At 39.8% G+C, this 12,990-nt stretch overlaps 1 protein-coding gene across 1 annotated transcript; it reads right to left on the reverse strand.

The window, feature by feature from the left end:
* Positions 1 to 763: 763 nt before the first annotated feature.
* Positions 764 to 10,170, reverse strand: LOC136707307 (cellular tumor antigen p53-like). The gene is made up of 11 exons (XM_066681294.1): positions 10,009 to 10,170; positions 8,713 to 8,830; positions 7,908 to 7,968; positions 7,260 to 7,472; positions 6,459 to 6,645; positions 6,127 to 6,239; positions 5,022 to 5,131; positions 4,407 to 4,531; positions 2,063 to 2,160; positions 1,844 to 1,947; positions 764 to 1,541 (listed from the first exon to the last, which is right to left on the reverse strand). The coding sequence occupies exons 2-11, from the start codon at positions 8,790 to 8,792 to the stop codon at positions 1,454 to 1,456; spliced, it is 1,179 nt and encodes a 392-aa protein (XP_066537391.1). The 5' UTR covers positions 8,793 to 8,830; positions 10,009 to 10,170; the 3' UTR covers positions 764 to 1,453.
* Positions 10,171 to 12,990: the final 2,820 nt, after the last annotated feature.

Genomic DNA, 12,990 nt, shown 5'->3' on the forward strand with positions numbered 1-12,990 from the left:
TTCTCTTTTATTACAGGACCATTATGTTGTAATTTGTGCAGAATGTGAATTGGCATGGCCTTACTAAAATAAGCAGGGCCTTCCCAGAAAAACACATTGTATAGTGGTAGCAAGGTTTCTCCAAACTGATAGACAGGGGGTTCTCGACTTACGACGTTGATCCGTTCCTACATTGCGTCGTAAACCGATTTTTGGTGTAAGTCGGAACATACGTACATACTGTAAGCACTTATCCTAACACCCATCCTCCTCGGGCCTGAGCCGCGTAACCGTGTATTCTTCCGCCGCGCACACCAAACACGAAGTTCGCGTTACGACGCAAAACCACCCAAGTCGATAGAAGGCTTTATACAGTAAATGGGAGATGTGTCGTAACCACGAAACATCGTAACTCGGGACTGACGTAACCCGAGGACCTCCTGTATATCTCATTCAGCATTTACAGTGTTTTAGACATTTATATATTTCATTCTTTATGTGACAGATTTAAATTGAATTTGTGGATGCAGAGAAGATCTGTGTTCAGGGGATTTGCACTTATAGGTAATACTGTGTTTTTAAACACAGTGCCTAAGATTTGTCCAAGTCAAACAATATTATAGTTGGGTCTTGTGTCATTCAAAGATTTCTCTGAATCCTTAAATGAAATGTGCCATACATGATGAAATCCCCAGGTTCTTTGTTATGTTGAGAAATGTGATACTTTAATTGTTTCAATCTTTGCCCATGCAGTTTTTCAGAGTGCTGAAACCCTCCTGATCTTTACTTCTAAAACACTCTCTCTGACTGCTCCTACTTTAAACCCATCCATGTCACTGAACTATTGCCAATTAACTTCAATACGTTCAATTAGTCTTCAACGTTTGTCTTTGCACTGTTTCCAATAAATACAGGGTTTAAATTATTTGCCCATCATTGCATTCTGCTTTACACAACTGTGCCAACAGGTTGTAAGTGCAAATAATTGTTTTAATGTCAACTCCATTAACAAACATTACAAAAGCTTAAGTAACAAAAGGTTCATGAGATGATTTATGTCTAAAAATAGACAAACATCATTTAAAATTAGAAAAATATTTACCATATAAAAAATATCTGGAATGAAATAGAAGATAAACACAGATAGAAATATTCTACCCAATCAATCGTTCATATTAACTGACCTGAGACTGGACTCAACAGTCAAACTGCTTTCAATGCCTCAGTCTCTACGATTCCATAACATTTACATTCATACAACCGAAGACTTGATATCAAAATACAAATCAGTTTCAAAGGAATGTGTTAGATCAAAGCAAAAAGAGTGGCACTTCAAAGTGGAAAAACGTGTATGAGCTCCATGCACATTTGCTTCAACAGGGCAGTGAGACAGCTTAAAAGTAAAGACTCAAAATGTCTGATACAAAATTAATTCCAGCCTACATTGCGCCAACTTGCTGAGAAGGAAAACTTTTCAATCTGTGTCAGAGTCCTTCACAAGCAGCTTCTTCCCACGGTGCAGCTGAGTGAGGTCCTGCTGTTTGGTCAAGCCCCTGGAGGCACTAGAAGGAAACATTTGTAGTGTTTATTTATATATATATATATATATATATATATATATATATATATATATATATATATATATATATATATATATATATATATATTTTTTTTTTTAAGCTATGAATTAGAAGTTCTTATCAATGCAGAATTTTACATCCTAAAGTGCAAACTAAATGTAATGCACAGTGCAATTTATACCCCACCAGAACTCAACAAAATGAGTACAAAATAAATAAATATAAAGAATAAAAATTAATTAATTAATTAATTAAATAAATAAGGGTTTGGGGGGGGGGGTTACCATTTCTGTTTGTACTTGTCCTTTTCTGCCGCAGTCATGGCATCAGTCAGCTCCAAGCTGTCATTAATAGCTTTCAACATTGTATATCTCTCTTTACCCCGCACCTGAGAAATAAAAAAGGCCAAAAAGACTATTATGAACATCTTTTTAAAAACATTTTAAAGTGGCACCAATCCTCATCTGTAACCTGAAAAAAGATGCTGATGATTCTCCACTCACCTGCAGGAAGAAGATTTCCTCCTCGCAGCTGGATTCCATCTTAATTTTTTTATGAGATGATGCTGTACTGCTGCCGGCCGGCTGCAAGTCCAGAGATCCTGAAATGAAAAAAGGGAAAGTGAGAACATACTCGAAGATTAAAATTTGGCCTGGAGATTTTTTCAGTTCATAAAAGTTCTCTTAAGTTCAGTTAAAGTAGTAGTTTGTTATAAAACCCAAATACACCAAAATAATAAAGTAATGAACACGTATCGAATCTAAAGTAAGGACAAGCCAAGGCTTGTTCATTTAAGTTTAGGCTTCTTTTGTTTTGCGAAATGGACACAAGGTTAAACCCCACCAATTAACCTCCTGCAGTCAGTATCCTACAGTGGTATGAAAAAGTTTGGGCACCCCTGATAATTTAAGACTTTCCTTTACAAATTATTGGACGTTCAGATCAGCAATTTCAGTTAAATACATCATATAGCAGACAAAAACAGTCGTATTTGAGAAGCGAAATGAAGTTTATAAGATTTAAAGAAAGTTTGCAATAATTATTTAAACAAAATTAGGCAGGTGCAAAAATTTGGGTACCCTTGTCCTTTTATTGAATACCTTTAGCACTAATTATTCATTCATTCATTTGCCCATTCAGTCTTTCAGAGTACTGAAACCCTCCTGATCATTCATTCACTCATTCATTTTGTAAGCTCATTGACCCTTGACCTACATACACAGGTGAATCCAATTGTGAGAAAGGGTTAAGTTGGCCTATTGCAAGTTTTTGTCCTCTTTGCATCTTCTGATGGCAAAGTGGGAGCCTTAAAACAGAGTGGCAATGTGGGAGCCTTAAAACAACTCATAAATGACCTGAAAACAAAGATTGTTCAACATCACGGTTTAGGGGAAATATACAAAAAGCTATCTCAGAGATTTCAGCTGTCAGTTTCCAATTTGAGGAACATAGTAAGGGAATGGAAGACCACATGCACAGTTCTAGTTAAGGCCCGGAGTGGCAGGCCAAGAAAACAACTCAGATAAGCAGAGGTGAAGGATGGTGAGAACAGTCATAGTCAACCCACAGACCAGCTCCAAAGACCTACAACATCATCTTACTGTAGATTGTGTCACTGTGCATCGTTCAATTATTCAGCGCACTTTGCACAAGAGTTTGTATGGGAGAGTAATGCAGAAGAAGCCTTTTCTGCATTACTCTGTCAAAACCAGAGTCATTTTGAAGTATGCTAAAGCACATTTGGACAATCCAGTTTCATTTTGGAATAAGGTGCTGTGGACTGATGAAACTAAAATTGAGTTATTTGGATGTAAGGGGCGGTATGCAAGGTGAAAAAAAACACAGCATTCCACGACAAACACCTGTTACCCACAGTACAATTCGGTGGCGGTTCCATCGTGCTGTGGGGCTGTGTGGCCAGTGCAGGGACTGGGAATCTGGTTAAAGTTGAAGGTTGCATGGATTCCAGTCAATATCAGCAGATTCTTGAGAACAATGTTCAAGAATCAGTGACAAGGTTAAAGTTGCACCGGGGCTGGATTCTTCAACAAGACAACGACCCTAAATACTGCTCAAAATCTACTAAGGCATTCACGCAGAGGAACAAGCACAATGGTCTGGAATGGCCATCTTAGTCCCCAGACCTGAATGTTATTGAAAATCTGTGGTGTGATTTAAAGCGGGGTGTCCATGCTTGGAAACCATCAAACCTGACTGAACTGGAGATGAAAAGAAGAATGGTCCAAAACACCTTCAACCAGAATTCAGACTCTCATTGGAAGCTATAGGAAGTGTTTAGAGGCTGTTATTTCTGTGAAAGGAGGATCTACTAAATATTGATGTCATTTCTCTGTTGGGGTGCTCAAATTTATGCACCTGCCTATTTTTGTTTAAATAATTATTGTAAACTTTCTGTAAAGCCTATAAACTTAATTTCACTTATCAAATATCACTGTGTTTGTCTGCTATAACCTTTGCCTAACGGCTAGAGCACTGAATTTGGTACCGGAATGTTGTCAGTTCAATCCCCAGGACCAGCTGGAACATCCATGAGCCTTGAGCAAGGCACTGAACCCCCAAATGCTCCCACCGCTCTGGGTGTATCTTCACAGCCCCTAGTGCACTAGTGAGAGAGAGTGTGTGTGTGTGTGTGTATGTGTGTGTTCACTGCCACAGATGTGTTAAATGCGGAAGACACATTTCATTGTACGTTATACAATGACAAACAATTGCACATAATTCTTTACTGGAAATTGCTGATCGGAACAACCAATGATTTTTCAAGGAAAATCATGATAGGCCTAATTTTTATGTATTCAACTCCCCCACCCTTTCATTGTCTCTTACTTTTGTTAGGTCCTTTTGGAGTCTTCACAGTTTTCTTGTTAAGATTCTCCTCTTCAGTTTTGCGGTCTCGGCCAGGGCAGGCACAAACACGAACTTCAAAACAACGCCTCCCCAAAACCTGCTCACTGACAATCATCCAGAACATGTATTTAATATTTTTAGTGTAAAGGCCTTAATCTGTGATAAAGGTAATTAAAAGATAAGAATATTGAGTTAGGTAGGCCTATGCGATACAGTACCAATGTGTGTCGTGACAGACAATCATAAGTTGTTTGAGAGTTTAACAATGCATTAAATGCCTACCACCAAGAGAACACATAAATATGCAAACTTTGGCTTTATAACACTTGGTTCTTAAACAGTTTTCAGCTATACCACCCAGCCCCAAGTTTAGGTTTGAATGGATTTTGCCTGTTTTTTATTGCATTTCTTTTTTGAGAACCTGTCCAGCGTGGGCTGATGTGAAATATTTATACAGTGTCTGTGTCCACAGTTAAGCAGTTAAGCAACAACCAGCAAGCAAACATTAGATACTGGATGTTATTTACAGAGCAACAAGGGTATACAACATAGAAAAACACAAGTGGTCAGTGAAAACAGTCAAATTAGACTCACTCATGTGTTTCCAAAGTCATGATGGTAAGAATGGGCCTGCGGTTCATGCCTCCCATACAGCTGCTGTTGCACATGTAGTTCAGTAGTAGAGTGGTTCCTTCTGAACCCAGCTGAAGGCAGACAAACCAAGAGGGAATAAGTAAGAAAGAATGCATCTGTTTTACATTAACACTTTTGAAATATGACATTACTGTCCATATACTGTTTGGGATTACTGTACATGCACACATTTTCTCAAACTGACTAATTTCCAATCTAGTGATGCGCGGTATCCACATTTTTCATTCCATAATACCTCAAAATATTATTTCAGTATACAGTGTTACCGTGGTGGGGGTGCTCTGGCAGGCTGTGTTGAGCCTTATATCTCTGAGCACAAAGTCGAGTGAATTTAAACACAGCCCGACAATGCACACCGACACACGTGCTGACGATAAAAACCCATTTCTGGGAGAACAAATTTCAACAGCCAGTGCTGAAGGAACAGAAACGTTAGAAAATAAGCGAAATTAGACGGTGTGCACGGTTTAGAAGCACAGCTGGCGCTCACGGGCACTTGTGGTTTAGCACACCACAGCCGAATGTTCAGCGAATTGAGGTTCAAAACATATTTAGAGGATAAAGCCATATACCTTTGAGCACTAAGTCGAGTGAAGGATTTTCTGAGAATTACGTTTGTTTACAGCTTAATTCCTTTCTCTTTTAACCCAAACTCACCCCTAAACTTACAACTGTGGTGGGCTACTGAGCTTGTGCTTTTCTCCACACATTTTCAGACCGTGACATCAGCAGTCACTGAGCTCCCACAGCGCCCCCTCCCTGTGGCTCTCTCAAATGCACATGAACATTTTAACCGACTTTTAAAGACACAGAACCGAAATTTGACACGTCACAAATACAGCCCTCATTTTAAGATACCATCCACATTTTTAAATATCATGGTATATGATATTATCGTTATACCGCCCAACCCTAATACAATCACGCTAAATAAATCTGGTATGTACATGCCAAATACAGAAAGACTAAGACATAGATACCGCTAACTGGGCAGCTTCCATGCTACTTAACAGTATTTAAATTACATACTGGAGTATTTAATTACCTGAGGAGATTCATAGGGTACTGAAACACTCTGCCTCTTGGTATTGGGGTCTTCCAGATACTGAGCCCACTGGTTGCCCTCCACACGGATGAGATGACTGCGATGGCTAACACCTTTGAGAAGACAAATTTGCTTTAGCAGTGTACTGTATCATAGAACCGCTCAAAATCGTTATTTGTGGATATTTTTAAACAGCAGCTGCCCTTTTCATTGTGTAAAAAAATCCATGATGAACATATTAATATAAATTTTAAACTTTTCCATTAATTCCCATTCAATATTTGATGTGCATAGTGATGATATCAGTGTCTTGATATTTATTGCTTCCTTACATTCGGTACTCTCTGCGATGTTCTGGTGATGAGGGCAGCGCAGCACCACCTCAGAGACATGCTCAGCTTTCTTATAGATGGCTGTGGCCCTCAGTACAGCTCCTTGAGGAGGTGCTTTCTCCATCAGCACATCAACTGGACAGGTTTTTGCCAGTTGGCAGTACAGTTTATTCAAACGTGAAGAATACTGCAGGGTGGGATGGATAAGAAAAAAATCTACATTAATAAGTAGCTCTTGTGATGCCTTCATCCATTTAAGATTTATGGGAACAAGGTGGGGGGTGGTTCAAGAATAGTTCTCTATTGCATTATCATATTATTTTATGCTCAATTTTAGGCTTGAAAGCTTTTATTCTTATACATCTGTTTTCTTATAATCTACAAATTAAACACTGGTATAAGATCATGTGTCAAATTCATTCGTTCGCAGTAACAAGAAGAACACACCAACCTCCTAACAGACACTGGGAGCGGGACCTGAACCCACAACCTCCAGGTCCCTGGAGCTGTGTGACTACCTGCTGCGCCACCGTGCCACCCATGTATCAATTTGCTCCAGTTTATTTTACTCAGCCCAGTTTTACTGCTGTAATTCTGATGTGAATCTATTTTTAGCTGCCGAATGTCAATCATGCATGCCTCCTACCCACCAAAAAAGTGAAACTTATGTTTTACATCTTCTAATTATTCTACTTTTAGCATTTAATGCAAACTTTCCTAGTCCCCATACCTCTGAAGGCCACAGTCATGCAGTCATTAGGCAAAACCTTACTCCATGGAGTCAAAGCCTTTCCAACTTACTGTAGAGACAGCAGACTTTGCTGTGCTAGACTGGTTGAACCGTAACTGAAATCCATAGTCGCCAGGGTAGTCACTGGTGGAAGGGACCACTGCAGCTGGAGGGGGCAGACTGTCCTGAGATGGGGGAATCTCAGTAGACAAAGCAGAATTTTCAGAGACCTCTACAAGCTCCAGCTCGTCAAAGTTCTCAGTGAAGGTGCCGTTGGGCAAAGCCTAAGTTGGGGGACCAAACAAGTGTGGTGTGAATGAGGAGGAGAAAGTGTGCATAATTACTAACAGATTAGGGACAGATCAAGAACAGAAATGAATGACAATCAACATATTTAAACATGCCCATTTACTCATGGACGCTACACTACTTGCAAGTTTTCTTACACTACATTACATCGGTTTTACAACATTTTGCATAGCTTGGGTACAGAAGCATGCAAATGCAATGTTAGGTGCCTTGCAGAGGACACATCAGGATATCAGGATGTACTAGCCCATGAATATCCCGAACCAATGTAAATGCATCAGAAAATCCAAAGGTTGGATACTGCATGATGCTGATTTGTTAAATACTTGTAACTGAATGAGGACCATAAATATTTTCATACCCAACCATACAAAAATAGAATTAGTTTAGATAATATAAAGAGAACTGACCTCTGTAAGCCAGGCATCACTGTCTACTCTCGGTAGTTCTGTAATGAGGTGGGAAAAACCGCTGAAAAGAAAAGATAAATATTCATAGTTGCAACTCTTATTGTACAGCAAAGTTAATAAAATTTAATGATATTAAATTGCAACACATAAAAACCTTAACTCACTGAAATGTTATATCATTTCAATGGGAAAGCCTTGGCCTAATGGTTAGAGGACCGGACTTGATACCGGAAGGGTGCCCCCAGGGCCAGCAGGAACATCCATGGCTGAAGTGCCCTTGAGCAAGGCACTGAACCCTCAAATGCTCCTGGGCCCCAGGGATGGCTGCCCACCGCTCTGGGTGTATGTTCACAGCCCCCAGTGCACTAGAGTTTGTGTGTTCTCACTTCCACAGTTGGGTTAAATGTGGAAGACACATTTCAGTGTATGATGTACAATGATAATTAATTCCACCTTATTATTATTATTATTCTCAACCTTCTCAAAACAGTATTCTTCTTTTAATTTTCATTGCACCAGGTACAAAAGGATATAGCTTTAAGTATCAGGCTTTTAGTTCAAATTAAAAAACCTTGTTAGAAAATGTCCAAGTTGATTCATAGTTAGCAAACAGCACATTTTAATAAATAAAAATAATAACTTTAATGAATAAATAATAATAATACTGTTCCAGTACCATGAAACTGACTGGACAACTTTTGTTAAATTTTCTCACCCAAAATGACAAGGTATATAAATTCCTTGAGCTGAAATTCTGTATTTTATCTGTTCTTTTAAACATGACATTAACAGTATGCCAACTCACTCATCAGAACCAATGTCACCCCACAGCTTTTCAAAAGTTCCTTGACTCATGGGAAATGGCACAATCTCCAGGTCACTCATGGCTGACCTCTTCTCCGTCTGGCAGCAGGTCCAGAAACCTGTTCCGTGAAAAGGAGACAGGGACTGGGTGAGGAGACATGGCACTAATAGTTAGAAAAGCAAGTAAGCAGAAGTCATAGTAAAAGATTTATTATAGACTAAAAGTGTAGGGCGTTAGGTTTTGCCAGCTAGGCCTCACCGAGGACGACAAGAAAAACTGATAAATTGCACATAATTCGATTTTTTGCCAAGCTGAATGATGTAGGAACATGTTTATTTCTTGTGTGTGTCACTGATTAGTTATACCCTTTAACTTTTACCTGTGTAAAGCACACAAAATGAAAAAAAACGTGATGTCATATTAAAGGCCAAGTGCACACACTAAGCGCTTAATAAACAAAGCTATGTTCAGTTGTTTTGGCTTTTGTGTAATTTTCTAGAGCCTAGGCCTTAGCTCAATACTTCACAAATATTAAATTACAGCTACACAACACCAGAGGATCCTAAATTACTTACTTTTATACCTTTTTTAAAGCTTCCTGATTCTGTTCATTCTTTTAAAAAACAAGCTACTCTTGGGCATGAAAGTGAGGGTTAGACCCTGTTGATAATTTCCATTTAAACCAGTTGTGTCTATAATTCCTGCATCTACAGGTCAGATTTTGTGACTAAAAGAGCACAAATTTACCATGTCAACAAATCAAATTCTGGGGTTTATAACGGCAAATTAGTGTGCACTGTGTTATCTGACACGATTTGGACTTCTTTTTGAAGAATGAGCCCCTCTTTTAATTGTCTTCAGGACTTATCTGTTTAGCGTCGAGTGTGTGAGTATAGCTCAAAGTAAGAGCTGACTTTATCATCAAAAAATCACTGAAATATCTGATACCGTGAGCCATATTTATAAACTGTAGTTAGTTCGGCTGGAAGTGGCCTTTGGCGCTGGTGTCGTTTATGACCAAGGCCAGGCCACACACTCTTCAATAACAAAGACGCCTCAGGAACTTAAGCTAACCTCAGTGGTAGACTGGTTGATAATAAGAGCTAAATATTAAACTCTAGCCTAATGGAAAACAAATAAACGACTTTTACATTTCCTCATTTGCCCGTGATTCTCCAAACAGAGCGCCTATCACCTTCTGGTTGTGATTTATTCACGTCTTTCTTCTCCACATTGTCGTTAGCCTACATTGTTAGCGTGGAGGAGACTCGCGAGAAAAGTGAAACCAAAAGTTACCTTGCCTCCTGCTCGTGTCTGAGCTCAGGAAACGTGTTTCGGCGCAGTGTACTCGGTTAAGATAAAGAGTTGGGAAGAGTCAGAGACTCTAAACACAGTCTGTTGATTAACTTATGCAGCATTTACTGCCCACTCCACAGTCTCTGCAGACTCTGAGATTTCCCGCGGGAGGGCGGGGCTTTGTCCGGCGGGATTTATACTCGACCAATCGGAGCCCGGCATTCCCCAACACTGCGAGCTTTAAACACAAACAAGTACACCGCTGTGTTTACTCTCATTCCAACCGCCAAGCTATATATTCATACATTTAGGTGATAATCTGTTTTATTTATTGTATTCAACGAATTCTCTTCTGCACATTTTGACCTCCCCTGTGGTCAGTAAAGCTGAATTATGTGCTGATTTAAAGATTCAGACTTTAAACTACAGTTACTTATTTTATTTCATAAAGTGATAGTGTGTTGTGTTGCCTGTGTTGTAAGCGAAAGCGTGCACAGTGCACAGCAGCATAATGTGTAAATCTGGTCACCTGCAGGGTTTTATACTTCCTGCCACAGGGGGTCAGACTACTGCACCTCTGAATAAGCAGTTCCTGGGTATGGGAGCAAGTCAATTTTGTAGTACCAGAGGTCGCCAGTGTCAAAATTGTACAAATTCACAGATTAGCAGCTTTAAATGAACATTTGACATAAAATGAATATTACTATTACTGTGTACGTTTGCTGTACCTTGAATCATAACCTTCTTAATAGCAAAACACAAACCTAGAATTCTGGGCTGTGGTCATTTGGAAAAAATAAATAAATAAAGTAACAGTTGTGGGTTTTTAGTGTTGATTCTTAATTCTCTATTGTTTCATATCTAATTTTGTTTATATCTCAGCAATACCACATGCAGTACATGTTTTTGGACTGTGGGAGGAAACCGGAGCACCCGGAGGAAACCCACATGGACACAGGGAGAACACACCAACTGCTCACAGACAGTCTCCCGGAGCAGGAGTCGAACCCACAACCTCCAGGAGCTGTGTGACTGTGACACTACCTGCTGCACCACCGTGCCGCCTAGATGTATAATATATACAAGATGAATAGAAGACTAACTAATGAAAACATTGCATTAATCTGTAACAAATCTTTGTTTTTATTCATTCACAGTCTGTAACCACTTATTCAGTTCAGGGTCGTGGTGGGTCTGGAGCCTACCCAGAATTCACTGGGCACAAGGCGGGAACACAACCTGGAGGGGGCGCCAGTCCTCACACTCACACATTTGGACACTTTGAAGTAACCAATCCACCTACCAAAGTGTGTTGAGACATCAGAGCACCTGTTTCCAGAGAGGAAACCTACATGAACACGGGGAGAACACACCAAACTCCTCACAGACCCTTTGTTATCAGTTATTTCAGTTAAAAAAATATCCTGGAGCTACAGAATGGAATTTGCCTCTACACATTTGAAAAAGTTTAGTTTACAAATTAGTCTCAAAAAAACAAAAACAACCTTCAAAGGAAGTCTGGAGTTTGGTGGATTTGGCAAATGTAAGATTTTAAAAGTCACTTTTATTATATTATTGGAAAAATATGTATATTTCCAAATGAAGAGGACCAATATGGTGGTTGCTACAGTACCTCCTTACCACTACGTCCTTTATCTGACTAGTACTCCAAACTGATCAGGAAATATATGATGTGCCACTAATATTAATTAAAAAAATCAAATCCTTTCCTAATTGAGCTGTATTAAAATGAATGCTCCTCTTATTTCAGATAACACTTGAATTTAACAGATAAAGACTGATTATACATAAGTGATCATGCTAAAAAACTTCTTATTTAGATTATATTTATGACATTTTTAAGAGGCTTTTTGCAGAAAATGATATTTGCCTGTGATATCCTGTATGAGGCAGTTAGCGACATTTCTATAAGCATTTCCATCATCTGACCCAAGGTATCAGCTGTTTGACCAGCAGTCACGGGGCCTGTCTGACTGTGGGTGAGTGGGTGTATGACCCAAAATTGTTTAAGTGAATAAGGGGGTGAAAGAGTGAGAGAGATTTGGTCCCTTTGGCCTTTTGACCTTTCTAACTCTAAGGTTTGTTCTAAGAACACATGATGTATGATGAAATAAATGTGGCATCATGTTTTTGGCAGTTTATAAGCACTACCTTCAGTGCTCCTCAGTATTTCTTAGAACGCAGTGCACTTTCCATCATTGTTCTGCCAAAAGGCTGCTCATTACTGGGTTAGCTAAGCAGCAGTAGGCCTATGGGTGGCATTGGGTTTCTCTGGGTTTAGTGAGTGAGGCACACATGACGCTGGTGAGGGGCCTCACTTCAGCTGACTGGTGTCAGTTTCATCTGCCCGGACACATCAGAGGACCAGAGAGGGAGGGGGACATGGACAAGGGACAGAAGGAAAGGAAAGTGACAGGAATAAAAAGAGTGGCGTGAGAGGTGGGTGTGTGGTGGGTGGTAACAGAGATGACATTGACAGGCCTACCCCAGACATTTTTAACTGTTTGTGACAGGCCTCTTGTAGCCACCGTTATTATGCCCCTCTACATTACTAGACCACCCCCATGTTCTCAGACTGCAGTGGTATGATCCACAATGTAAGCCACCTGTTGTGGGGAGGATAAATCTTTTTATGTGGAAATGGGGTGCGTTGTGGGGGGTAGGGGATGGGGGTTAGCTCAGTGTATGACCCCTTTGGCATGTGTTCGAAAATAGTAAGGGATTTATGAGCGATGAAGACATGGACAATAGCAAGCAGGTCAGTACAGTGCAGGCTCCAAGTGATAACTCCATCAGTGGTTGGGGGACATTACCAATTTTGACCCTTACGTTTGAACCCAGTTTACTTTGCTATTTTGAGCACATGCAACATCTTTAATGAATCTACAGTTTTCTTATGAAACCTTACAACAGCCCTTTACTTTCAGGCAATTAGACAGAGATGTGAATGAAGGTGCATTC

The sequence above is a fragment of the Hoplias malabaricus genome, chromosome 9 (assembly GCF_029633855.1).
Source record: "Hoplias malabaricus isolate fHopMal1 chromosome 9, fHopMal1.hap1, whole genome shotgun sequence".
In the NCBI taxonomy this organism is placed as follows: Eukaryota; Metazoa; Chordata; class Actinopteri; order Characiformes; family Erythrinidae; genus Hoplias; species Hoplias malabaricus.

Excerpts from the sequence above, each read along its gene's own strand:
- LOC136707307 (XM_066681294.1), bottom strand. The coding sequence starts at position 8,792 with ATGAGTGACCTGGAGATTGTGCCATTTCCCATGAGTCAAGGAACTTTT. Across the intron at positions 7,969-8,712 it reads GGTGACATTGGTTCTGATGA|CGGTTTTTCCCACCTCATTA; the intron begins GTGAGTTGGCAT and ends TTTTCTTTTCAG. Across the intron at positions 1,542-1,843 it reads GACAAGTACAAACAGAAATG|TGCCTCCAGGGGCTTGACCA; the intron begins GTAACCCCCCCC and ends GTTTCCTTCTAG.